Source organism: Oryctolagus cuniculus, chromosome 1 (genome assembly GCF_051225735.1).
Source record: "Oryctolagus cuniculus isolate XC-2025 breed Fujian yellow rabbit chromosome 1, ASM5122573v1, whole genome shotgun sequence".
Classification (NCBI taxonomy): domain Eukaryota; kingdom Metazoa; phylum Chordata; class Mammalia; order Lagomorpha; family Leporidae; genus Oryctolagus; species Oryctolagus cuniculus.
This window is the reverse complement of record NC_142867.1, coordinates 168,243,409-168,269,816: the sequence shown is the minus strand read 5'-3', so window position 1 is coordinate 168,269,816 and position 26,408 is coordinate 168,243,409. Positions and strand designations below refer to the sequence as shown.

Below are 26,408 nucleotides of genomic sequence, written 5' to 3'. Positions count from 1 at the left end.
CCAGGAATAGAATCAATACTCATATGGGACGACAGCATCCCAGGTGGCGGCTTAACTCACTGTGCCCCAATGCTGGCTTCTATTCTGATTTTCTTTAACAAGCACCATCAGCCAACATATTGCCTTGAGGTGATGTCACTTTAAGCATGCTCTCATCTAGAGATTAATGACGATATTTGAGTCTACCAGTATGCTTCATACAACAGAAAGAGGGCGCGGAGAAAATCCAACCATAGCTTCCTACTCATTCACTTATGTTTCCCATGTCCTGTGCTAGCACCTTGGTGCATCTTGGTTGCTTGGTTGGTTTTTTAAATCTGGTGTTGTGATGCAATTCCAGTTTCTACATAATCTTAAACTCCAGTGGTTCTAACTTTATTGGGTTACTGAAGTTATCCAATGATCATTATTAATGCTTATGGGAATATTAGGAGGTTCTCAGTGAATCTCTGTGTGTCATGCCTAGTTTGCTTTGCTTTAAGTGTGTATGTGCAACACAATTCCTCTTTGGTAATTGGAACCAATCACTGCAACCCCATCATTGTGTGGAACTAAAATGACTAGAGGACAGTACAGTTTCTAATTCAATAGAACCATGGCTGGATCCTCTAGTCCAAGCATTTTTGCCTCATGAGCCAGGATTCCAGAAATGATGAATCCAGTATTGTAGAAATGGTATACTGAAATACTGAATGTTTTCTGTTTTTCACACTAGGCACGGTGCCTTGGAGGCGACCTCTACAGACTGTATTCACCTGGATTCCTTGTCTTCTGACTTCCTGGCAGATCCAGTCAGTGGAAGACCCCTGTAGTATATCAGAGTATATGAGGGTGGAGAACAAAGAGCTGGTCTTTCTTCTCCTCTGGTCCCAGCTTTGAGCTGAGGTGTAACAGTATTACAATTATAGATTCTCACCCTGCCCAGCCAAGTGCTGGCATTGATATCTTTCCTGTTCTGAACGACATGGCTCTTATGGGGGACCGTCTCCCACAGCCATAGCCACAGCTCTCACCCAGTTTTTTTTTTTTTTTTTTTTTTGACAGGCAGAGTGGACAGTGAGAGAGAGAGAGAGACAGAGAGAAAGGTCTTCCTTTTTCTGTTGGTTCACCCTCCAATGGCTGCCACAGCCAGCGTGTTGAGGCCAGTGCACCACGCTGATCCGAAGCCAGGAGCCAGGTGCTTCTCCTGGTCTCCCATGGGGTGCAGGGCCCAAGTACTTGGGCCATCCTCCACTGCACTCCTGGGCCACAGCAGAGAGCTGGACTGGAAGAGGGGCAACCGGGACAGAATCCGGTGCCCCGACTGGGACTAGAACCCGGTGTGCCGGTGCCGCAGGCGGAGAATTAGCCTAGAGAGCCGCAGCGCCGTCCTCTCACCCAGTTTTAATAACTGCTCCCTCCCCCTTGTCCTGCTGGCCTAGAGCTAGTAACAGCGCTCTGTTTATTCAATACTGTGTACCAGACACTGTGCTGTGTGTTTAAATATCTTACTTAGTTCTCACAATCCAATTCATTAGATGGCTTTAGTTCTGTTACAGGCATGATAAAGTCACAGAGTGACAGTGTCAGAGCTGGAAATTGAATCCAACGTGTTCACATGAGGCTCTGTGCACTCAAATGCTATCCTTTACTTCTCCTATCAGTTATTAACCTTCCTTAAAGAGTAAAAGGTCCTCATAGCTTTGCTCCTGGGAACCACCCCCACCTACACACCCACTCCAACAACTGGAAACCAGGATGCGGCTGCAATTTCTGCATTCAGTCATTCAACAATGAAGGCCTGGAATGTGGGGACCCAACCCCCAGAATACTGCGGGCTGGTGCTGGGACAGCATCAAGACAAGCCTGGCAGGTAGGGGGCTGTTCTCCCACGCTGAGCCTGGAAGGGACCAGACACCTTCTTCACTGAGATGGTGGTCAGCCAGGGCTAAGGCAGGGGCTTTCCTCAAGGCCAGAGGCCGTGAAGTCCATGCTCTTCTCCCAGATCATTTGTTAGTCAAGGCAGCGCTAATAGCTCCTTAAGCCTCTCTCGCTGAGGCTGGGGCAGAGATAAAGTTGCTGATGGCCGTGAGAGAAGACATGGACAGCCTAAGAGCAGCGCAGGAGAAAGGTGTCACTGTTTAACAGAGAATGAGTAACTACGGTCGTGTCCTCTCTTTGCCTTCCTGTCTTAACCTTCTGTCACTTTAACGTGATTTTACAGACGGAGAGACTGAAGCCTTTACTTGACACTTCCATTTGGCTTCCTCTGCAGCCCCTCAAAATCTGACAGCTGAGTCCCTGTGGTTTTGAAATTGCCTCTTTGACCCGCCTCTCCTACGTCACGTCCTGGCCTGGAAGGACATATCAGACCTCTGTCGAGCATGCGGGCCCTTTAAGGAAGCCAAGCACACGCTGATTGACAGTTATTCACTGTCTTGATCAGCCAATCCCGAGACTCTGCGGCGCAAGGCCTGGTCCTCACAGGAGCCCGGGGAAGAGGCCTCTGCTGTGATCACCTTGTCCCTGTGCTTCTGTCCGCTGCCCAGTGAGTGAGCGCCGGCCGCAGGAGGGAGGAGAGGGAGGGTCCGCGTGGGCACTTCAGCCTGCGGGAGCTCCCGGGCCGGGCTTTCGAGACCGCGCTGGGCGCCCGCTCACGAGCGCCCGCCCTGGACTCTGCAACAGCCCCTAGTGCTAATAGGAGTTGTCACCGTCCTTTCGGAAGACCATCGGGTCACGTGAACCCACGATCTCTGGATTGTTCTCATCGGGTTGGGGAAAGTGGGTAGAAGAGTAACAAGGCAACTCAGCATACCAAGGCATGGAATGTCCGAATGACTGCCACTGAGTCCAGAGATCGAGGGTGGAGTTAGTTACAGAAAATCTTCCGGAAGCTGTGGTCTTTGCACTGGAATTTGCATGGGGGAAGTGGCCTAGTTTGAATGGAACATAACTTACTGAAACGATTGTATGTGACCTGTCATAAATTAAGGCGCTGTGTCATCTGATCAGGAAATAAGTCAGCACATTAGTCTGGATGGCAAAAGCCATAGTAATTATTATATTTTAAGTACTGTAAAATCAAAGACCAGAGAAAGGCTGTCTGAATTTGCAGCCCCAACTCCAAGTACCCGGAAATATGAGGGTACTTCAAAAACTTTCATGAGAAAATGGAATTAAGAGATAACTATTTCGGTGCAAGAAAAGGTGAAACCCATGTGTAGTTTTTTCCTAGCACATATTTTCCATGAACTTTGTAAAGATCCTCCTACACATGGATTTCACCCTTTTTTTGCACCAAGAGAAACCTACGTTTTAATTTCATTTTCCCATGAAATTTGTGAAATGCCCCTGGTACACCTTTCCATAGTAATCTATAGCACAGACAAGGCAAAGATGCTACATCCAGGAGACCTTTCAAGATCTCAGGAGTAATCAAAGGCAACATGGAGGCAAGAAGGACCCAAGTCAGCATTTTCAGCTCCCTGAGGCACACTGGGTCTAGGTGAATTAACAGCAAGAAGTCTGTTACCTGAGATAAAGTATGCAAAAAAAGTTTTTAAAAGATTTTACTTATTTATTTGAAAATCAGAGTTAGAGAGAGAAAGGGAGAGATCTTCCATCTGGTGGTTAATCCCCTAAATGGCTGCAACAGCTAGTGCTGGGCCAGGCTGAAGCCAGGAACCAGGAGCTTCATCAGTGTCTCCCACATAGTTGGCAGGGGTGCAAACATTTGGGCCATCCTCCACCACTTTCCCAGGAGCATGAGCAGGGAGCTGGTTTGGTTCGGAAATGGAGCAGCCAGGGCCTGAACAAGCATCCAGGTGGAATGCTGGCTTCATGGCGACAGCTTTACCTGCTAAGCCACAATGCCGGCCCTAAGTGTTCAAACTTTTTAAAGTTTTATTTTATACAAATGAGCAAAATTATCCCTGTTGTAAGATTGCTGATGCTTATTTTCTGATACATATTTTGTGCCCAGGAGAGAGAAAGTTGAGAGTATTTTGGACACTTTAAGGAATACTCCCAGACTTTGGAAAATGGCTTTGTTGGGTGTGAGAGAAGGAGACAAAGGTGAGCATACTCAACTCTAGGGCAAAGTTTACAAGGTGTGGTGCTCTCATTTTCAGGTGTGGTCTTCCACAGGGAAACTTTTCTTCCTGCTAACCCTTCCACCTGCAGTGGCTCCCCACATATCCAGACTCCAAGTACAGACTGAAGGCAGCAAGGCCTGGAAGAAGGTGAGTCTGAATCCTAACTTTCCAGACAGTTCCTCTTCCCCAGATGATTGACATGAGGACTGCTGCTCCACTTGAGGGCAGATCTTCAAACAAAAAGTACCCTAATGGGCACAGCTCTGTGACATACAGCGGGTCTGCATGGTGGAAAAAACCTCAAGGACACTTTTCTGTATAACTGTTTGCAGCCGATGTGAACATTCAGTCACCAACTCCTGTGTGCAGAAGAGAAGTAAGTAGTGGCAGGTGGCCTGAGCCAGTTTTTTGGTATTATGCTTCGTGCAAATGTTTATGGGAACTTGACACCGCGGAGACTCTAAAGTAGAAGAGATTGCTCCTGTCTTGAGGCATGTTGATATGTTGTTGGAGATGACTTACTTGGGGCCGTCCATGCTTGGAGGAACAGCAGAGCTGCTAGATACCCCCACCCCCACCCCCTCAGTGAGAGACCTGGAACTGTGGGCACAGGGCATTGGAGTGGGACAATGGTGACGGGGACAAGAAACCTCATGACTTCCCAGGCCTGTTCAGGGCTGTACCACTTCACCCCAGTAAGTGGTCTTGTTTCCTGTGCCCAGTTTTGAAGCCAACTCTGGCTCAGAGGCCCATGTAACTCCAGGGTGTGTGTTTGTCTGAAATACAGGGAAGCCACTGTATGAGCTTATAATCAGAAAGTTTGTGGAAAATGGAATTAAAAGATAAGTTTATTTTGGTATCAAAAAGCCAAAAAAGGAAATCCATGCATATGAAGACTCTTCAAAAAGTACATGAAAATGTGTGTGTGTGTATCAACTTTGAGCAGACATTTAACTCAGTGGTTGGAATGCTGTTTGGGATGCTTGTATCCTATATGGGAGTGCCGAGTTTAGTCTTGTTTTTTTGCTTCTGATCCAGCTTTCTGCTCATGTGCACCCCAGGAAGCAGCAGATGATGACTCAAGTGCTGGGTCCCTGCCACCCATATGAGAGACCTGGACTGAATTCCAGGTCCCTGGCTTCTACCTGGCTCAGCCCTGGCTGCTGCAGGCATTTGGGGAAGGAGTGAACAGATGGAAGATCACTGTCTCTGTCTCTCTGCTTTTCAAATAAGAATAAACATAAATACATGAAAAAATTTAAAAAACTATATATAGATTTCAAAACAGTTTTTGCACCCTAATACATTTATGTTTTAATTTCATTTCTCGTGAAATTTTTAAAGTGTGGCTCACAGCTTCTACTCACCTGGAACCTCATTAGCAGGAGTAACCCAATTCTACCTGATATAAATCCTCTCTCTCTCCCAATCCCCTCCTTAGTCAACCACAACCCAAGCTTTGCTGATGAGGACAGGGGAAATGGGAGCTCTTTCTGGGCTCCCCATGGAATACTTGTGAATCTTAGCTATAAAGCACTAAGAATGGCCGCTCTGACCTGACATCCCACAACTTTTTTCAAAAGCCTAGTGGTGGGGGGGCACAGCAGGGTAAGCTGCCATTTGGGATGCCTGCATCACATATTGGAGCTCCAGTTCCAGTCCTGGCCACTCTGCTTCTAATCTGGCACCCTGCTTATTTTCCTGCTGGGAAAATAGCAGATGACGGCCCAAGCACTCACATCCCTGAAACTCACATGGGAGATCCAGATGGAAATTCTAGGCTCCTGGCTTCAGCCTGGCCCACCAAGCCCTGACTGTTGTGGGCATTTGGGAAGTGAACCAAATGATGGAAGATCTCTCTCTCTGCCACTTTGCCTCTCAAATAAATACTTAAAGAAATAGAAAAGATACTAGCCACACTGTCAAAGAGGGTAGGACACTTTAACTTTTTCCAGGGTTTTGTCTTCTGAAAGTGAAAATTGGGGCCAGCATTGTAGTGTTGCAGGTTAAGCCTCCACCTGGATGCCAATGTCCCATATGGGTGCCAGTTCAAGTCGCAGCTGCTCTACTTCTGATCCAGCTCCCTCCTAATGTGCCTGGAAAAGCAGCAGAGGATGGCCCAAGTCCTTGGGCCCCTGCACCCATGTGGGAGACCTAGAAGAAGCCCTGGGCTCTTGACTTTGTCCTGGCCCAGCCCTGGCATTGCAGCCATTTAGGGAGTGAACCAGCAGATGGAAGATATCTCTCCCCACCCCCACTCTCTCTCCCCTCTTCCTCCTCCTCTTTCTGTAACTCTGCCTTTCAAACTGATAAAAAACAAATCTTTACAATAAAAGTGAAAATCAATGACTAAATGTCTCGTAATATGGTTTTTCCCTTTTCGTTCTCTTATTTCCTTTCCCTTCCCTTTCCTTTTTTTAAAAAAAAAATATTTTTTTTGACAGGCAGAGTGGACAGTGAGAGAGAGAGAGAGAGACAGAGAGAAAGGTCTTCCTTTTCCGTTGGTTCACCCTCCAATGGCCGCCGTGGCTGGTGTGCGCTGAGGCCGGTGCACTGCGCTGATCCGAAGGCAGGAGCCAGGTGCTTCTCCTGGTCTCTCATGCAGGTGCAGGGCTCAAGGACTTGGGCCATCCTCCACTACCCTCCCGGGCCACAGCAGAGAGCTGGCCTGGAAGAGGGGCAACCGGGACAGAATCCGGTGCCCCGACTGGGACAAGGACCCGGTGTGCCGGTGCCGCAAGGCAGAGGATTAGCCTAGTGAGCACAGCGCCAGCCCCCTTCCCTTTTTTAAGTTCAGTTTTTCAAGATTACAGTGAAAAGAAAAATTAGGAGACACAGAGCCATTAGGAAACTTACAGAGCAGGGCAAAATTTTGGAAGTCATCAAGTTCAATTAGCTGGTCTTAGGTAAGTCAAGGATGTTAAGGCTGGTTTATTATGCCTGAGGTTAGACAAACAATTAAGAACAAGAGGCGCCGGTGCTGTGGTGCTGCGGGTTAACGCCCTGGCCTGAAGCGCCTGCATCCCATATGGGTGCCAGTTCTAGTCCTGGCTGCTCCACTTCCAATTCAGCTCTCTGCTGTGGCTTGGGAAAGCAATAGAGGATGGCCCATGTCCTTGGGACCCTGTACCCACGTGGGAGTCCTGGAAGAAGCTCCTGGCTCCTGGCTTTGGATCAGCACAGCCCCGGCCATTTCTGCCAACTGGGGAGTGAACCAGCAGATGGAAGACCCCTCTCTCTCTCTCCCTCTCCCTGACTCTCCTTCTCTGTGTGTAACTCTGACTTTCAAGTAAATAAATAAATCTTAAAAAAAAAAAAAAAAAGAACAAGAACTGGAACCCACACTGTGTTCCTAGAAAATGTTCTTTTCTCACTTTGTCATAAGCTTGTGGTAGCCTAACACACAGAATACAAGGATGCATGGAATATCTTGTTTTGAGTCGCTTTCTCTTTTTATACTTCAGGTCAAGATGGGGTTTATATTTTCAAAATCTATGAATGAAAACCTGAAAAATCAACAGGAATTCATGCTTATGAATGCTCGACTTCAGGTATGTTTAAAAGTCATTAACACTATATTGCTACAATGATTAAAATGTTACCATATGTGCTTCAGCAGTATGTTCCCTTTGACTCCCCAAGTAAGATGATGCCCTTGGTGCTCCATCCTCAAAGACAAGATGAAATGGATTACTCACTACCTGGTGAATGGGTTTGTTTAAGTCTCCAATCCAGATTCTTATGCAAAAATCTCCATAGTGTAGTAAGAGAAAATTGCTTAGGGGGCACAGAAGATAGAAAACCCCCCAAAGATATCTACGTCTTAGTCCCCAGGACCTGTGGCTACGTTGCCTTTCTCTACAAAAGAGACTTTGCAGTGTGATCACTTAAGGAGTCTGAGGTGGGGAGATAATCCTGGATTATCCTGACAGATCCACTGTAATCACAAGGGTTCTTGTCCTTATAAGGCAAAGAAGGAAGCAAACTTGAGAAAGAGAGACAGAGAAAGGGGGAGGCAGGTAGAGAAAGAAGGGAGGGAGAAAGAGAAATGGATTTGAAAGTGGTATACTACTGAGTTTGAAGAAGGAATAAGGGTCATAAGCGAAGGAATTCATACACAGTCTAGAAGGTGAAAAAGGCAAGGAAACAGACCCTCCCCTGGAACCTTCAGAGAGACACAGTCCCTTCAGCCTGTTTTGGACTTCTAAAAACAGATTTGTGTTGTTTGAAGCAGTTATGTTCATAATAATTTGTTACAGAAGCAATGGGAAGCAAATATAGAGTGAAAATTTGACACTAGATTTGTACAATGACTGGATAAAAAAGGTCCAAGTATATTTGAAGATTGTCTAATTGCTTAATACAAATTGTCAAAAGGTACTTAAAATAGGATGTCAAAATAAAATGTTAGAAGTTTGATTCAGATCGTTTTCTTAAGATTTCAGACAAAGATCTTTAGGTCTCTCTGGTCCATTATGGCCTTGGGTTCCACTGTAAGGCAGTAGGACTAAAGCCAGATTGCCTGGGTTTGAGTCCCAACTCCATCTCTGGACTCATATATGACTGTGAACCAGTCTCCTGATAGTACGCAGGACGTTCTAACATCCCCTTTGAAAGGGCTGTGTTAAGGAGCAAAGGTGATGCTTATCATGGGAATAATGCCTTAAATCTTTGGAAAAATGCCTCTCGCTCTGTTACTGTGGTATTTAACTGTTGTTAAAGACAGATAAGAGTGTCTTCTGCAAGATAAAGATTTCTTTTGAGGGGAATAGAATAATTGAAAGAATGGGCAACATAATTATTAGAGTACGGAGACCAAATATTAGGTATGTGAATCAGTCAAGTATGGCAGCTAACAAGTTAGGCTCTTAAAGAAGGCCAGAGATCCCTATGAGAGACAGGGAACTTTATTACAGCCTAGCAAGCAGCATGAGCATGAGCATGGTGTTGAGGTGCATTCCCCACGCTCGCCAAGACCCATGGGGGCAATAGAGATGGACTTGGCCTTAAATTCATGCCATGCAGTCAGTGCATTTGTGTCACACTGGGAAAAGAATCGGGAAACTATGGCTTTATAGTGAGTGAGCAGTGGGTGAGGGAGGAAAGAGTAGAGGGGATTCTTTGACACCATTCTTCAGGGTTGCTCAGCAAAGAGCAAGGGCTGCAAAAAGGAGCAGTAAGAGCTTTGCCTACTTGACCTACCCACCAACAGCATGCAGGGACATTCAGGGCTCATGGTACTACCCTGATCGACCACAGCTTCAAGAACAGCTTTGAGTTCTACACACTGATCCCAGCGACCAGGTTTGATATAGCTGGCACTGAGGTCAAACGGCATTGGTAGCACTATCAGCAACACCAGTTTTCATCTTAGCTGAACCAGAGGTGAACCAGGCTCTGGCATTTGGGGGAATCTCTGTGAATTTAGGGCCCTATTGAGTCAGTAAATTTGTTTCAGGCTACAGAGTAGGTTAGAAAGTTTTCCCCAAAGGGGAACTTCCCACTTCTCCTTTATGCAAAATGGAGATGACATCAGAACTTGGCCAGCCAAGTCCTCAAATACATTGTTTTCATTTGACCTGCAAATGGGCCCTTTCCTTGTAGTTGTCCTGTCCTAGCTGACCCATCCAACAATGGGGATATCAGACCCTGGGGGTCAAAAGGTCTCCTAACATTCATTTTTGAAAAGAGCTCAGCTTCATTCCAGTAACTGCTCCCCCTTTTTAAAAGAGGTGTGCTATTTATGAAATTATGTCTCCCTCATAATTCACTTTTAGTGCTTCAGAGTGTGACCTTATTTGGAGACAGGATCAAGTTAAAGTGAGTTATAGTGGCTCTAATCCAATGTGACTGCTGGCCTTGTAGGAGGGAGTTTAAAGAGTGCCAATTGTTAAATCAACAATGGGAGTCAATGGGTACATGCTCCCCACGTAGGACCTCTGTCCTTAATGTGTTTTACTATGAAACTTAAAAACAACACTACACTACTAGTCGAACAATACCCTATACCTTGTGCAGTTGTGTGAGTGCAGCCTGTTGAAATCCTTGCTTAGTGTATACTAAGTTGATCTTCAGTATATGAAGGTAATTGAAAATGAAACTCGATGAAGGGCAGGATGGAAGAGGAAGTGGGAGAGGGGAGGGACACGGGAGGGAGGGAGGTTGAGGGGGAGCCACAACAATACAAAAGTTGCACTTTGTAAATTCACATTTATTAAATAAAAAAACTATATAACAAACAAAAAAAAGAAAAAGAAAAAAAAGAACTTAATACTTTACCCTTTTAGTATTTTTTATGTTCTACTTAAAACTATTGGTTGAACTCTGTAATTAATATACAATCACTCTTAGGTGTTTAATTAATGCTATAAGTAGTACTCAAATAGTATTTTACACTTTGTGTTTCTGTGTGGGTTCAAACTGTTGAAATCTTTACTTAATATATGCTAAATTGATCTTCTGTATATAAAGATAATTGAAAATTAATCTTGATGTGAATGGAAGGGGAGAAGGAGTGGGAGAGGGGAGTGTTGTGGGTGGGAGGGAAGTTACGGGTGGGGGGAAGCTATTGTAATCCATAAGCTGTACTTTGGAAATTTATGTTCATTAAATAAAAAAGAAAAAGAATTAGAAAAAAAAAAAAGGAGGGAGTTTAGACACAGAGGTAGGCATCCTTAGGGAAGGCAATCTGAATATGAAGACGGCCATAAATAAGCCAAGCAAAGATGTTTCCCTCACAGCCTTAGCAAGAAACCAAACCTTCAGACACCTTACTTTGGATTTCTAGCCTCCAGAAATGGGAAATAAATTTCTATTGCTGAAGCCATCCAGCCTGTGGTGCTTCCGCTACAGCAACCCTAGAAACGAATACAGGGTGTTCTTGTGGGCTGTGTCCAGCAGGTGGTGCTGATGTACTGGGAAATGGCTTCCTTTTCTTCCTGGGAATCTATATAACAGTGTCGAAACACCTGGAATGTGGTCAGCGATTCCCCTAGCAAGTGTCTCCTTTGGCCTCTGTGGGTTTTGCAATACAAGTGAAACACATTCACTTCATTACACATTTATATGATGGGTGGGTGGGACAGGACACAGGACCACAATTTCTTGAAGTGGCTCAAGGTTCCATGCATTTCCCTCTTTCACTGTCAACTTTGCTCAATTCAGAATGCAAACCAAAGTTTAATGGATATGCTTTAGGGGTGCTGTTTCCCAGCAGAGGGTGTGAAGAGGGCAGGGAGGGCTTTTGTCCTTGGACTCCTCATTCCAGAATGGGTGCTGCTTCCTGCCCTGTGACCCCTGGAGAGCATTGCTAGTCAAGGGCATCATTCTGTTTGCCATCATGGGTGCCACAGTGCTGTCCTAAAGCCCTCAGCTCCCAGGGTTTAGCGCATACATTCCTTCCATGGGACCAAGTTGACTTTGATTTCTGTGTCCAACCTAGCCATAAAAATTTGACTCTCTCTCCTCCCTGAAGTTCTGTAGCTCACTCAGCTTTCTTCCCTAAAGCAGCTGCAGTTGAGGGCATGGGAGGGGAGAAGGAGGGATCAAGGGCATGGAGGGAAAAAGCCATGCCAGTAAGCCAGGCTTTGAATTGACTTTTTTAAAAAAAATGTTTCTTTTAAATAGTTATTTATTTATTTGAAAGTCAGAGTTACACAGAGAGAAGAGGCAGAGAGAGGGGGAGGGGGAGGGGAAGGGGGAGGGAAAGGGCAGCAGTTTTCTAGGCACTCCAAGTTGCACGGAGAGGATGCAGGTGAGCCTGTGTGAACGCTGTGAGAGGGAGGCTGTGGCTTTGTGAGAAGACTGGGGAACACTGAGCTTGTGGCATCCACCACTTTTCCTATGAGTGGGGAACAAGGCTGCCCTTTGACTGGGAGAGACTGCTCCATCCTTCAAGGCTGCTCATTACAAACAAAACACTGGAAATGGCTCAAGTAAAAAAGAGTAGTCAGGGCCTGTGTTCTTGGCCTACCTGGCAAGTGCCAGAAGCCTCAGGGCCCCTAGTGGACTGATTCTCCCTAGATGACTAGTTTTTCCTTGTTGATCAGGATATATTTTATTATTTACATTTTAATTTCAAGAAAGGATGAGTAGGTGAATGTAGGTGAATATGGTGGATCAAGTCTTCCAGTTCTAAAGTTCTGATCCTAACCGGGGCAGCCTGCTGATAGATGTTCTCATCTGTAGCAGTTTTGGAATATCAGATTGGTCCTTGAATGTTCCATATTTAAAGGAATTAAACTCCTGGCATCATTCTTGGGGTTTAGAGCTGTTCTTTCTTAAAGTATCATGAAATATTTGATAGGTACAATGGACTATAATAAATACAAGTTACGAAGCATAATAGGATGAACACCAATGGACCCACCACTAAAATTAATACCTGTACGTTCCTCCCTATGTGTTGGGTGAACCCAAACAGCTAAGGCTGGGTTGGCATTGACCTCATGTCCCAGAAGTCCCCAGAACCAATAAAGACCCTGTAAATGGAATGGAATGGGCCATTGGGGTGGAATGTGGTGTCTTTGTTGGTGCTTCAAAGGGGAAGTCAAAAGAATCTTTCCTAAATAATCAGACAAACAATCATGCCTAAATAGTTTGTGATGGCACGTGTTTCAGCCACTTCATATTTAGTGGCAACCCAGTGAAAAGTGTAAATAGGTCTGAAACCTCGAGAAGCAGGGTTAGGAAATGGAAGATAGAGTGCTAGTCCAGAGAAAGCTGAAGAAGCAAAATTAAAAGCAAGGTATCCTCATCTGGGACAAAAGCCTAGAGGTTCAGATTTCTTATGGAAATGACTGCAGAAAGGACAAAAATACTTTGATTCTAGGGATTACAACACGGTAGAAGCAAAACTGAAGAACAAGCAACGTCCTACTGCAGCCCCGGATAAAACGGAGGTCACTGGTAACCACATTCCTACTCCACAGGACCTTCCTCAACAGAAGCCATCCCTTGTTGCTGGCAAGCTGGCCAGCTGATTAAAAGAGCTGAACTGCATGAATCTTCTAATTCCCATTATTTCTCCTTACTATGTTACCTATCCACTTCTTACTTCCTTTCATTCTCTAAGTCATTTTAGACTGACAGCTTTGCAGGTAGTGGTAGCGTGTGCTGCTACTGTAAGGGGATATACACGTGTAGTGTTTTTGATTAAACAGTGCACTGATGAAATAGACATGTTAGAGCAACATAATCTACTTGAAAAAATTGTATATATTACCTAACTCCTAGTATAGTTTCCAATAAGTAACAAGTTTTACAATTTTAATGGTTTGGCTTTACTTACTTCATCTTAATTATAGCTTTGTATGTTACTCTTGTTTAACATAACCTCTATTGAATTGATTTTTTCTGTTCTTCTTTTGGATTTTGTAAAACAAGTTTAAGACCACAAGTTGTAAGAAAAGTCACATAATTCAAGCACAACTAGATGGGACTCTGAAAGATCTGTATTTCTGTGGTTGAACTTGGATGACCTTAAAGCTATTTCAGCTTTAACAGTAGAATTTTACTTGGGTAATATTTGCCCATTTTGGTGTTACTTATGTGATTCTAGTGCTTAACAGCTCCCATTGAAACTAGTGTTCTCACTCAGTTCTTTAAAGTTAGAATACTTTTGTTGTTGAAGATGTGAATGATGTATGTATTTGCATTGACTGCTGAATTCACTTTTGTGCCATTTTTGTAAATACAATAGTTTTGCACAACCAAAAAAAAAGCATAAATAGAAGAAATAAAACAAAACTTTGATTAAAGAAAATTCTAATAACTAGAGTGCTTATCCCATTTTTTTGGTAAAAAATAATAAATCACAGCTCAATATTTTCTTCTAATTTTTTCATTTGGGGGAAAGGATCAAAATTAAATATTTAGCTGCCATCTTATTCCAGTGGCCAGATCCTCAGTCCTGGCTGTATACCTGACTCAACCAAGGCCGTGGGAGAATTCAGGTCCCACCCCATACCAGTTGTATCATTTCGTGGCTGGGTGTGGGTGCTGCTGCTATTTTAGGCTCCCCAGCGGTCTGCCATGCAAGGGCCTGAGTTGAGGATCTTTGTCATTTCCTTTCCCCCCTGTGATGTTCCCTAATCATAACTGGTGACTGGCAGGCTTTGAACAGAACTCCTGGAGATGGATGGAATAAAACAAATTTTCAATCAATAACAAGGTAATCTTGAATTGAGTCAGTCACTGGGGTGTAGTTAATAAAAATTTATAAAAGGCCTCAAATAAAAAAGTTTTCCGTTTTTTAATTAACAACTTTGTTTCGGGTTGTGATGGAGGGGATCCACATTATTAGTTAAAATGAACTTTCAGATCATCAGCAAACTTCAATTTCCCACTGCCTTTCTAGCCTCTGGTACTGAGGATGGTGGATGGGTGGCTGCACTGTTGTCTCTGTATCCACAGGGCACACATCCAAGACCCCCAGTAGATGCCTGAAATTGCAGATAGTTCCATAGCCAATATGTACTATGCTTTTTCCTTTACCTACATGCCTATGACAAAGTTTGATTTATACATTAGGAACAGCAAGAAACTAACAGTAATTAATAATAACAGAACATTCATAACAAGATACTACAATAAAAGCTACATGAATTTCTCTCATAACTTTTGCAATTTGAGGTATGGCAGCAAAACTATCATGGATTCTTTTTATTTTCTTCACAATTTCATGGATAGAAGATTTGCTTTACTATAGATCTTAGCAACCTCAGAATATGATTATTTGTCCTTATTAAGGCAAGAAACTTTCAGCTTTTCACTTAAAGGCAACACTGCATGGCTTTCTCTTTCCCCACTCTTGTGCTTTGGTGCCTTTAAGTAAAATAAGGGTTACATGAACACAAACACTTCTTTCAGCTGCTTTCTTGTTTAGTGGCACCCCAGTGAAAAGGGTAAATAAAAGAAATAAAGTAACACTTTTATTAAAGATAATTCTAATAACTAGGGTTCTTATCCCAATTTCTTTTTTTTTTTTTTTTTTTGACAGGCAGAGTGGACAGTGAGAGAGAGAGAGACAGAGAGAAAGGTCTTCCTTTGCCGTTGGTTCACCCTCCAATGGCCGCCGCGGCCGGTGCGCTGCGGCCGGCGCACCGCACCGATCCGATGGCAGGAGCCAGGAGCCAGGTGCTTTTCCTGGTCTCCCATGGGGTGCAGGGCCCAAGCACCTGGGCCATCCTCCACTGCACTCCCGGGCCACAGCAGAGGGCTGGCCTGGAAGAGGGGCAACCGGGACAGAATCCGGCGCCCCGACCGGGACTAGAACCCGGTGTGCCGGCGCCGCTAGGCGGAGGATTAGCCTAGTGAGCCGCGGCGCCGGCCAATTTCTTTTTAACAAAGATAAATCACAGTTTTGTTTTGAGGGAGTTAAGGGTTTCATGAGCACAAACACTGAGGTGACACAACAGCGGATTAGATAACTGGCATGGATGCTGAGTGAAGAATGGGCAGCTGGTGAATCCAGCATGGATATACTAGACAAAAAAGGGCTGATTAACATTCAGAGCAAGATGGAACAGGATGGCTCAAATTTCATCATGCTACTCAACATGACCTTCAATATAAAATTTACTAATTGTGTATTTATTAAATTTTCCACTGAATATTTTTACACATGGTAAGCTGAAACTGCAGGTATCGGGAAAGTCAAATCTATGATAAACTACCACTCTTGTACAAATTCAGGATTAATTATCACATATGTAAAAACACATGAACACTTCCTTAAAGCACACATACACTAATTTTACATGACCTGAGTGGCTGGAAAAGCATTTTGATGTCATAAACAGGAAAGATGGAAGCATAAAGCAGAGAGAATGTGGCAAGATGATTCTATAGGTCCATGCCAGAGTAAGTGCTGTGTAGACAAAGCAGTTATGATCAATGTAAAGATTAGTTGGGTAGTGAACAAGTGTTTATTAATTGTCTATTTTTTCAGGCAGATATATACAAATACTAGACATTGGCCTATCTGTCTGTTGTTATAGCTTAGTGCTAACAAAATGAAGCATAGCATTAAGCCAAAAAGTATACTTAAGTATTTGAAATAATGTGCCACAGGCCAAGCAAGATTCATAAATGGATAAGGTATGGGCTCTATATCCAAATGACCTGCTGTCTAGTTTTGGGGAAAGAGGGTGAGCTATGTTGTGAATAACTAGGAATGCATAAGTGTGTGACAGAAGCATGGTCCCCTAAAAATGCCCAAGCTATCATCCCCCAAACCTATGACTGCATTACTTCATATGGCAAAAGGGGCTTTGTATATGCCATTAATGGAACAGATCTTGAGATGGGAAAATTATCCTGGATTATCCATTTGGACTCAATTTAAACACAGTGGCAAGACAAAACAGAAGGAGGGTCACAGAGATGTGATGTTGCTGGTTTTGCAAATGGAAGAAGAGGCCCACGAGCCAAAGAATGCAGGAGGCCTCTAGGAGCTGGATACCCCTAGAAAATGGATGCTCCCCAGACCTTCCAGGAAGGAACTCTGCCCTGTGGATGCCCTGATTTTAGCTCACTGAGACTTATGTTAGATCTGATGTCCAGAAATGCATGCTAATGATTTGTGTTGTTGTAAACCACTAAATTTTTTTGTCTCTTTTTTTTCTTTCTTTTCTTTTTCTTTTTCTTTTCTTTTTTTTTTTTTTTTTTGACAGGCAGAGTGGACAGTGAGAGAGAGAGAGACAGAGAGAAAGGTCTTCCTTTACCGTTGGTTCACCCTCCGATGGCCGCTGCGGCTGGCACGCTGCAGTTGGTGCACCGCGCTGGGCCATCCTCCACTGCCCTCCCAGGCCACAACAGGGAGCTGGCCTGAAAGAGGGGCAACCGGGACAGAATCCAGCACTCTGACCGGGACTAGAACCCAGTGTGCCGGCGCTGCAGGCGGAGGATTAGTCTAGTGAGCCGCGGTGCCAGCCATAAACCACTAAATTTGTGCATATAGCAGCACAGAATGTTGACATGCTGCTTATGACAGAGAATATGCATATGTGTATATACAAATCCATGACTACTGAAAGTTCCCATCTGAATTTCTTACCAAGTTGCAGCTGAGGTTCCTGGGGCCTGGCAATCTCACCATTCGTAGAGTATTGGAGTAGCAATAGGCCATGTTCAACTGTGTCCAACCCTACAAAAAAGCCAAGGAGAAGAAAGGATGAGAAAAACCCTTCATAAAACACTACTGTCTGTAAGGAACCACTTCAGTTAAGGCTGAGGGAAGCAACCAGCCTGCAATGATATAAGTGTATACAGTGAGAAAAAGTGTCCCGTCCCGCGGGACAGCAACTGGGGCCGAGCACCTAGAAGGAGAAATGAAAGGGACAGGAGACACAAAGATGGCAGCAAGACAGGTGCCGATCAAGCTGCGACTTTATTTTTCAACCACACACTTATATATCATACAGGCAGGGTATCGGGCGGGGGAAGGAGGGGGAGCTTATCTTGTAGCTGCAATGCTAGTGCAAGTAGGGGAAAGGTTACAAGGCCTTAAGGCATGAGGTCACACAAGGTTGCGTTATCAGTACTATCTGGTCTGGCCTGTCTAGCCCTGTCTTTCAACTAAGAGGTCACATGCTGCGTGGTCCCCGACAAAAAAGAAGGCAGAATCTACAGATCCCCTCAGTTTTCTTTGGAAGGAAACTAAGGAAATGCAGATACATTGTGGTCCAAATGTGGCAATAAAAAGAAACATCCCCAGACACAAACTGGCAGGTTTTCCTTTGAGATTACAACATCCACTCATTCACTTAATGCATTGCTATAGAGTGTCCATCATGTACCAGATAAATTAGGAACTAGAGATACTTTGGTAAACCACATGAGCACTCTCTTGAGCAAGGTGATGGTGGGCAGTGGCAGCAACAAGTACAATCACAAGTTCAGCACTGAGCATTCCAGTGCCTTGAGAACTAAGATGGAGTGGGTTTTTGGATATCTTCTAACTACTAGACTGTGGGGCATCATCTCCAGAGTTTTGAAAGACCCCCCCCAACACTTTATATTTAGCTAAAATATGCATACATATTGATAACAAAAAGAAAATTTCAAATATGAAATATTTAGAAAATAGCCAGGTGTTATTTTAAAAACTAATTAGCTGAAGATATAATCTTGCTGAATAAGAGAGATATAATATCCATCCACAAAATCTACCTTGCTCTTATGCTTGTTGAAGAGAGGGACAGGTCTAACCTAAAATCAACATTTTGGCAACCTTGTTTCTTCTATCCCATCTTCCATTGCTTTTTTTATCTTGCTGCTGGAAATCTACCTGAAGGCAAACTTACCTGTAAATATTTCAGTATGAATCTCTAACATATATGGACATAACCATATATAATTAAATTAATGACATTTTCTCCCTATCACAAAATATCACACCCAAATTGCCTCAGAAATTTCTTTTTCCAGTTATGCTTGAAATCAGTATTCAAGCCATTTGCATACTATACTTGGTCATTTTAACTCTTAGGTCTTTCTTCATTTGGGAAAATATGCCTTCCTTGTCACTTGTCATACCACCTGTTTGTTGAAGAAAGAAAGGTTATCTGTTCTATGGAATGTCCCATAGTTTGGATTTGGCTGATCACTTCCTCATGGTATCATTGAATGCATTCTTCCTTTGTTCATTCTTCCTAAGAGCTGGTAAATCTAGGGGTTTGGGGACCAGCGCTGTGGCACAGGTTAATCTTCCACCAGTGGCGCTGCCATCCTATATGGGCGCTGGTTCTAGTCCCGGCTGCTCCTCTTTCAATCCAGCTCTTTGCTATGGCCTGGAAAAACAGGAGATGATGATCCAAGTCCTTGGGCCCCTGAACCTATGAGGGAGACCTGGAAGAAGCTCCTGGTTCCTGGCTTCGAATCAGCTCAGCTCCAGCTATTGTGGTCATTTGGAGAGTGAACCAGTGGAAGGAAGACTTTTCCCTCTGTCTCTCCCTCTCACTGTCTGTAACTCAACCTCTCAAATAAATAAATAAAATCTTTTTAAAAAAAATCTAGGGGTTTGGTTAGACCCAAGTTCAGTTCTTTTAGCAAAAATCCTTAAATGGTACTTCCTTAGCACTTCCTAATGCACCACGTCAGGAGGCACCCATCTGGGTATCTTTTAGTAACATCAATCTAATCCATTCATTATGAAGTTCCCAGTCACCTTATCATGTAATGGCTTCACTATCTATTAAAGATCATTACCCATATCTATTGCTTCATAAGAGCCCAAAAATGGCAAGAGGATCTTAAAAAAGATTCTCTCGTTTCTTCCATGTTTATTAGCTTGGAATTTTTAAAGAAATTACCATTATTAACTACATGGTTACCCTGAAATATATAATTTGCATGGGAAACACAAAGTAAATGCTTGGTTCTTTGCTTTATTTGGGCAATTTTCAGAGTAGTGAATTTATAATTCTGGCAACCTTCAAGTGTGACCAGATACTTTTTTGTCTGTTTTTACACTTTGACTAGAAAATTTTGATGTGTCTGAATCAGCTGCAGTTATTATTATTATTATTATTATTTTCATGTTAAAATTGTTCCATCAGCTCTTTCAAGTTGACCGCTATGTCCTTTGGACAAGATCTAATGAGCCTTGGATTGTGGAGGGTTATTTAGCCTGTTTCTTAATTTTCACATACGACTGTGTAGCTTAACACTAAAGATTCTGATGCTTTGAAGATCATGAGGATTAAATGAAATAATCCATGCACAGAATTTGGCACACAGCATCTGTCCCCTGTGGGAAAAAGTCAGTAATGGAAGCAAAATTCAGATACCAAAAGTGTCAATTCATTCATACACCAAGGATTTACGGAGCCCCTGCTCTACAGCAAGCCTTAATTTAGATGGGGAGATGTTAACAGTGAACAAAGCTGGCAGAGTGCCCCTCAAGGAGCTTACACTCCAGTGGAGAGGAATGCAGTCAACCAACTTACTAACCACAGAGTGAGTGGTGATGAGCTCTGCAAGAGGACAAGCAGAGTGAGGGGCTCCTGACAGGAGAACGTGGGTGGCAGGATGCCATTTTCGGTAGAGCTGTTAGTGAAAGCCTCAGAGAAGGTGACACTTGAGCAGAATCTTGAGGGAAATGAAAAAAAATGAGCGATGTGGAGAGTTGCGGAAAGACAGTTCCAGGCAGAAGGAAAGTGAGGGCAGAGGCTCTGAGGTGGGAGAACAGTGGTGAGTTGGAGAAGAGTGAAGAGCCCAGTGTGATTAGAACTCTGGAAGGATGCAGGAGGGTGGTGGGAGATGAGGCCAGTGGTTGCACAGGCTTTGTACCCATGATGACTTTCTTGAGCTGTATTCTGGGTGACAAGGGAAGCCATTAAAGGGTTTTGAGCAGAGGGAAAATGTAACATGATGCTTTTTACAACATAAAAAATATAATATGTGCTCAATAAATGCCTTTTCAAACACATAAAACTACAACAGCAAATAATATTATGAGAACAAATAAAATTGCCTAAAACTTTACTCCTTCCCATATATGTCATTCTCATGTCCTCTCATTGTTTTGTTTTGTTTTAAGATGAAGCTGTACCAATATCTAGAACTAGGAAGGGTTCTGTGTTCTGAGAAACACAAGAAAACACATTATGTACTTTGCCGAGGCTTGGGGTGATAAGGAGCCCCAAATGTAGAGCAGATGGTGGAAGGGGGAAGAGATCAGCCATCTCCTGTCTGCTGGGAGAAAAACGAGGCAGGGCCTCCAATGTCGTGAGACTTAGCCTAGGAAGTGCTTTGAATAAAGGGGGTACCGTGAGCAACCCAGATTCACCAAGGACAGTGGGGCGACAGGGAAGCATGACCTAATCTTTATGCTTGGACTCCCACCTGGCTTCAACTTCTCCTTCTGAGACTCATTCTCCACCCCGTCCCCTATCCACTGTCTGCTCTTAGCCTCCCCATGTGGCTCACCCATAATCATTCTTCTGAGGTTCACTTTTTATTGCAGTAAGATACATGTCATATAGACTTCACCATTAGCAAGTGAATTATTCAGTGGTATTTGGTACATTGATAATGTTGTATTACCACCACTGCTATTTAATTCTATAATATTTGCATCATCCCAAAAGAAAACCCCATATGTGTTATGCAGTCACTTCAATCCTTCTGGCCCTTGGCCATCACTCATCTGCTTTTTATGTCTGTGGATTTGCTACTCTGGATTTTTAAAGTAAATGGAATCCCATAACATGTGATCTTTTGTGTGTAGCTTAAGGTGCATCTATTCTGTAGCATGTGTCTGTACTTTATTCCCTTTTATGGCTGAATAACAATCTGTTGTATCAACATGCCACATTTTGTGTATCTTTTGATTTGTTGGTAGATATCTGGGTCATTCCTACCTTTTGGATATTATGAATAGCACCACTATAAACATTCTTGTGCAAGTTTTTGTTTGAATTCTAGTTTTCAATTCTTTTAGATATATATCTATGAATGGAATTGCTGAGTCATGGTAATTTACAGTTAATCTATTGAAGAACCAACAAACTTTTCCACAGTAGCTGCACCCTTTTACATTCTCAGCATAATGTATACATAAGGATGACAATTTCTTCCTATCTTCACAAATACTTGTTCATTTAAAACCATTGTGGCCATTTGGTGGGCTTTAATTTGCATCTCATTATTATTTTTTAAAGATTTATTTATTTATTTGAGGGCAAAGTTTCAAACACAGAGAGGGAGAGACAGAGAGGGAGGTCTTCTATCTGCTGGTTCACTCCCCAAATGGCCACAGTGGCTTGAACTGGGCTGATCTGAAGCCAGGAGCTTTTTCCAGGACTCCCGCATGGGTACAGGGGCCCAAGCATTTGGGCCATCTTCCACTGTTTTCCCAGGCCATTAGCAGAGATCTGGATGGGAAGTAGAGCAGCCAGGACTGGAACCGGTGCCCACATGGGATGCTGGTGCTGCAGGAGGAGGCTTAACCTACTACATCATAGTGCTGGCCCCTCTCATTACATTTTTTATTTAGTTTCCTTAATAATTAATAACATTAAACATCTTTTTTCACTTACTTATTGGTCACTGTGTGCCTTCTTTGGAAGACATATCTATTCTAGCCCATTTTTAAATTGGGTTATTTGTCTTTCTGTTGTTGAGTTGTAAGAGTTATTTGTACATTCAGGGAAGAATAATACAATATGCAATGCAGGCATCTCAAGTGGCATCTTGACTGCTAGACAAAATGTTGCTCCAGGACTTTCTTTTTTAATTCCAATATTGGATGTATACATCAAGTGAAATGAGCAGTGTCTGTGCTGACTAACAAGAAAACATCTAGAATTCAAGCATGTTATATGGGATTTGCAACAGAGCAGTTGCTTCTTTAATAAAATTGATGGCCTCTTTCAGATGTAGATATTGGAGCTACAGAGAAGTGATAGAACTGCAACTTATGTACACACCTAAAACATAAGTCAAGCTAAATACTGTTTTCCTATTGTCCATTTCTCCAGCCACATAGCACTTAATAACATTACATCAAGCCAAAGTAAATAATGCTGATTTATTTCATCTATGAGTAGTCCATATTGGTACCACTAAGTGAAAACCACTGCTTAAAAAAATGAGAGACAAAATTTTTCTTGTTCACTTTTGAGACTCACTTGGTGTCCTGAAGCTATTTCTAATCTTTCTCTTGGGTACAGCCTACAGACCTGTGCTACAGCCGAACCATTCTAGCTTTTCGATGGTGGATGTGATATATTCCAAGTACCAAGTTACAAACAATACTGTTAGACAAAGTTTCAGTGTGAACAATGTATTTTTATAGAGAAACATAATCTAAAATATAATACTTTAAACTATGTAATACTTTATGAGGTTATTGAGCTATGTTAAGATACTGCTTTAATTATTTTTCACTGTCTTTGATGATCTGCTAATTTGTATGTCTTGAGCATAAAGTGATGTTGATTGCATAGTTTGTGTAATAAAACTCTAAACTTGTATACTTGAAAATGATAGCCTTAAATATTTACTTCAGTAGGCAAACTAAAAATCAACAGATATTAAGACCACCAATGGAATTTTTTTCTTGCTTTTAAAATTAAAGTTTTAGGGGCAGGCATTTGGCCTAGTAGTTAAGATGCTGGTTAAGATACCCACATTCCATATCAGAGTACCTGAGTTCTATACCCAGTTCCAATACCCTGGAGGAGCACTGGTGATGGCTCAAATATTGGGTTCCTGCCTTTCCAATGGGAAACCTGGTTTGTATTCCCAATTCATAGCTCTGGACCCAACCTAGACCCAGCCATTGTGGACATTTGGGGAATGAACCAGAGAATGGGATCTTCTCTCTCTGTTTCTCCCTCTCTTAAGTAAATTAATTTAAATATTTATAAGTTGTAAAATCAAAATATTATTTTAAATCCAATGATTTTATCATCCTACCTACCTGATTTTAGAGTTTTTGAGGGTAAAATCTCTAAATACTTTACTTATTATAAACTAGTTCTTAAACTTAGGTAAGAATTTGCAGGGTTGGTGCTGTGGCATAGCGGGAAAAGCTGCTGTCTGCAGCACTGGCATCCAATACAGGTACCAGTTTGAGTCCCAGCTGCTCCACTTCGGATTCAGCTCTCTGCTATGGCCTGGGAAAGCAGTAGAAGATGGCCCAAGTGTTTGGGCCTCTGCACCCACATGGGAGACCTGGAAGAAGCTCCTGGCACCTGGCTTTGGATCTGCACAGCTCCAACCACTGCGGCCATTTGGGGAGTGAACCAGCAGATGGCAGGCTTCTCTCCTTCTCTGCCTCTGCTTCTGTGCAACTCTGCCTTTCAAATAAATCAGTAAATCTTAAAGAAAAAAGAATTTGAAAAACAAAGCCTCTAAATATTTGGGAAAAATATATCAGAATTATACTGCTGCTTAGCAGAAAATTTTGGCATTTTCATGTACATTTTTTTAAATGTCTGCTTTAAAGATAGTGCCCCAGGGCCAGTGCCATGGCTCACTTTGTTAATCTTCCGCCTGCGGTACTGGCATCCCGTGTGGGCACCAGGTTCTAGTCCCGGTTGCTCCTCTTCCAGTCCAGCTCTCTGCTGTGGCCCGGGAGGGTAGTGGAGGATGGCCCAAGTGCCTGGACCCCTGCACTCCCATGGGAGACCAGGAGGAAGCACCTGGCTCCTGGTTTCGGATCAGTGTAGCTCTGCCGTAGCGGTCATTTGGGGGGTGAACCAACGGAAAGAAGACCTTTCTCTCTGTCTCTCTCTCACTGTCTAACTCTATCTGTCAAATAAATAAATTTTTAAAAAAAGATAGTGCCCCAAAGAGAATGCAGTTTATTTAATCAATACTTATTAAGCACTGACAATATGCTAGGCCTGTGCCAAACAATGAGGATAGAAAGATGAAAAGATAATATTGAGTACCTTTATAATATTTACACATTCTGAAATGGTTCAAATTTTTTATGTAGTACTTTTTGGGAAGAAGCAATATTTGAGTCATGTTCAATAAATATTTGTTTTCTTTTTGAATCTATTAGGTAAATTAATGATGTTAGTTTTAGGTTTACTAGCTCAGTTCAAATATTATTTGTTGAAGATAAATTAGAAATATGCATGCCAGCATATTAGGTATTTATTTTATTGTAATGATATAAACATATCATTTAGGATCTGATTTATTTTTATGTATGGGGATTTTTACATTATTTAAGTTATTGTTCACTATTTAGATGCCAATTTATATTATAAAATAAGTATTTTCAATTATATACAGAAGAAGACAAATATTAATTTGAAGTCATGTTTGTTTTGAAGACATTTTGAACATGAAGGTCAATGTTTTAAAAGCTATACTGTAGTTGGGGGTAGCGAAGGATTTTCTTTCTTGAAAAACTCTTTCTGCGATTATGTTCTCTTTATAATACACACAAATGAGCAAAAAGCACAGTGATAGCTACCGCTGTAGTTGTATTTCCCTGTAGTACCAGAAAGTACCATTAGCAACTGTTATGCTACCCAAGGCTTTTGGCCAACTATTGCTTGCACATATTTTAATAAAAATCCAAATCAGTGCAAGATCAAATTGAGCGTGTATATTTTAATTCAATATTTGTTCACATTTGTTGTATTTAAATATTTACTTTTAGGATACTAAAACACAAAGGAAATTCCATCTGGTTAGAGTTTTAAAAAACTTTTTCTTATTATTTCATTTCTAAATTTGCCTCTTTAATAAATAGAGCCATTAGAACTCTTATTTTCAACATATATCATTTGCAAATATTTCTTTTAAAAAACACTTAAACTATACAATTTCTCCAAAACTTTATGATGTAAAATGAGGTATTTAAGGTGTGGATCTCTCCAGTGAGAGAATCCCAAAGTCACCTCCCTGCTTTATGTCCATCATGGGTGTATCCCACTGTGGGGTGGGGGATACTGAGAGAGAAATGCCAAGAAGTTCAAAGCTTTATCCAAGCTTTTATGAAAAGGTACCTACTTATCACTTAGAAATCGTATTGTTGTCTGTGGACTTCCTTCATTGAGGAGGCTCAAGGCCATTGCCGGAAAGAGGAAAAACACTGCTCACGTCTCAGTTCTCCCAGTGGAAGCCTTGTGCTAATGCTTTAGATGACAGACTTTAACTTTCTCCTCGAAGTGTTTTCTTTCAACGCTTCAATTTCCACATATCTTCTGTGATAAAGTTTATTATATCTGGAGAGTCCTAGGCATACTGAAGTTTGCCACTGGCCAGTTTTGCATTTTTCCACAATCTGAGGAACGAAGAATTCCTGGAGTATAACCTGCCTCTGTGGTCCCCTTGTTGGGTTGGGTGTGGGAGAGAGGGTGTAGGATTGCGGGATGGGTGGTGGGTGGGGATGCAGCGGCTGCCCTGTAGGCTTGCCTGGAGTCCTTCTTGGAAGGGCCATTATTTGTTATTTTCTGTTCATCCAGTAGGTGTCCTGCTCTCCCTGCTCTCAGACAATAGGGTCCAGGCTCAGCTGTAAGCCATTCGTTCAGATTTTGGCAACTGTGCCTTGGAGTTCTTATTTACACACAGTTCCACTATGCCCTCCCTCCAGTTTCATGCCTCTCAGTTTTATTCTGTAAATAAAAGGAAAAAAAGATGGAGAAGGAAGAGACCAGAGATCTTCAGAGCTGCATCAGAACTAGCGACAGGGATAAGGAGGAAGCTTGCAAACCTGAGTGGGGTTTGCTGTGAGCTCACTCAGGGCCAGCTGCCACTCCCTGTGACTTCATTTTCCATTAAGTCAGTGAACCTCAGGGCAGCACCTAAGAGAAATCAAGAATGGACTTAAAATTTAAACTTAAAGTAGTGATCTGGGAGGCA

General features: G+C 42.7%; 1 protein-coding gene across 1 annotated transcript in view; it reads left to right on the top strand.

The window, feature by feature from the left end:
- Positions 1–2,455: 2,455 nt before the first annotated feature.
- Positions 2,456–26,408, top strand: part of PLGRKT (plasminogen receptor with a C-terminal lysine) — a 61,020-nt gene continuing 37,067 nt past the window's right edge. Inside the window, exons 1-3 of the mRNA XM_002708104.6 lie at positions 2,456–2,527; positions 4,110–4,220; positions 7,538–7,624. Coding sequence (XP_002708150.1) covers positions 7,544–7,624 — 81 coding nt within the window. The 5' untranslated portion in view covers positions 2,456–2,527; positions 4,110–4,220; positions 7,538–7,543. The remainder of the gene's footprint in view (positions 2,528–4,109; positions 4,221–7,537; positions 7,625–26,408) is intronic.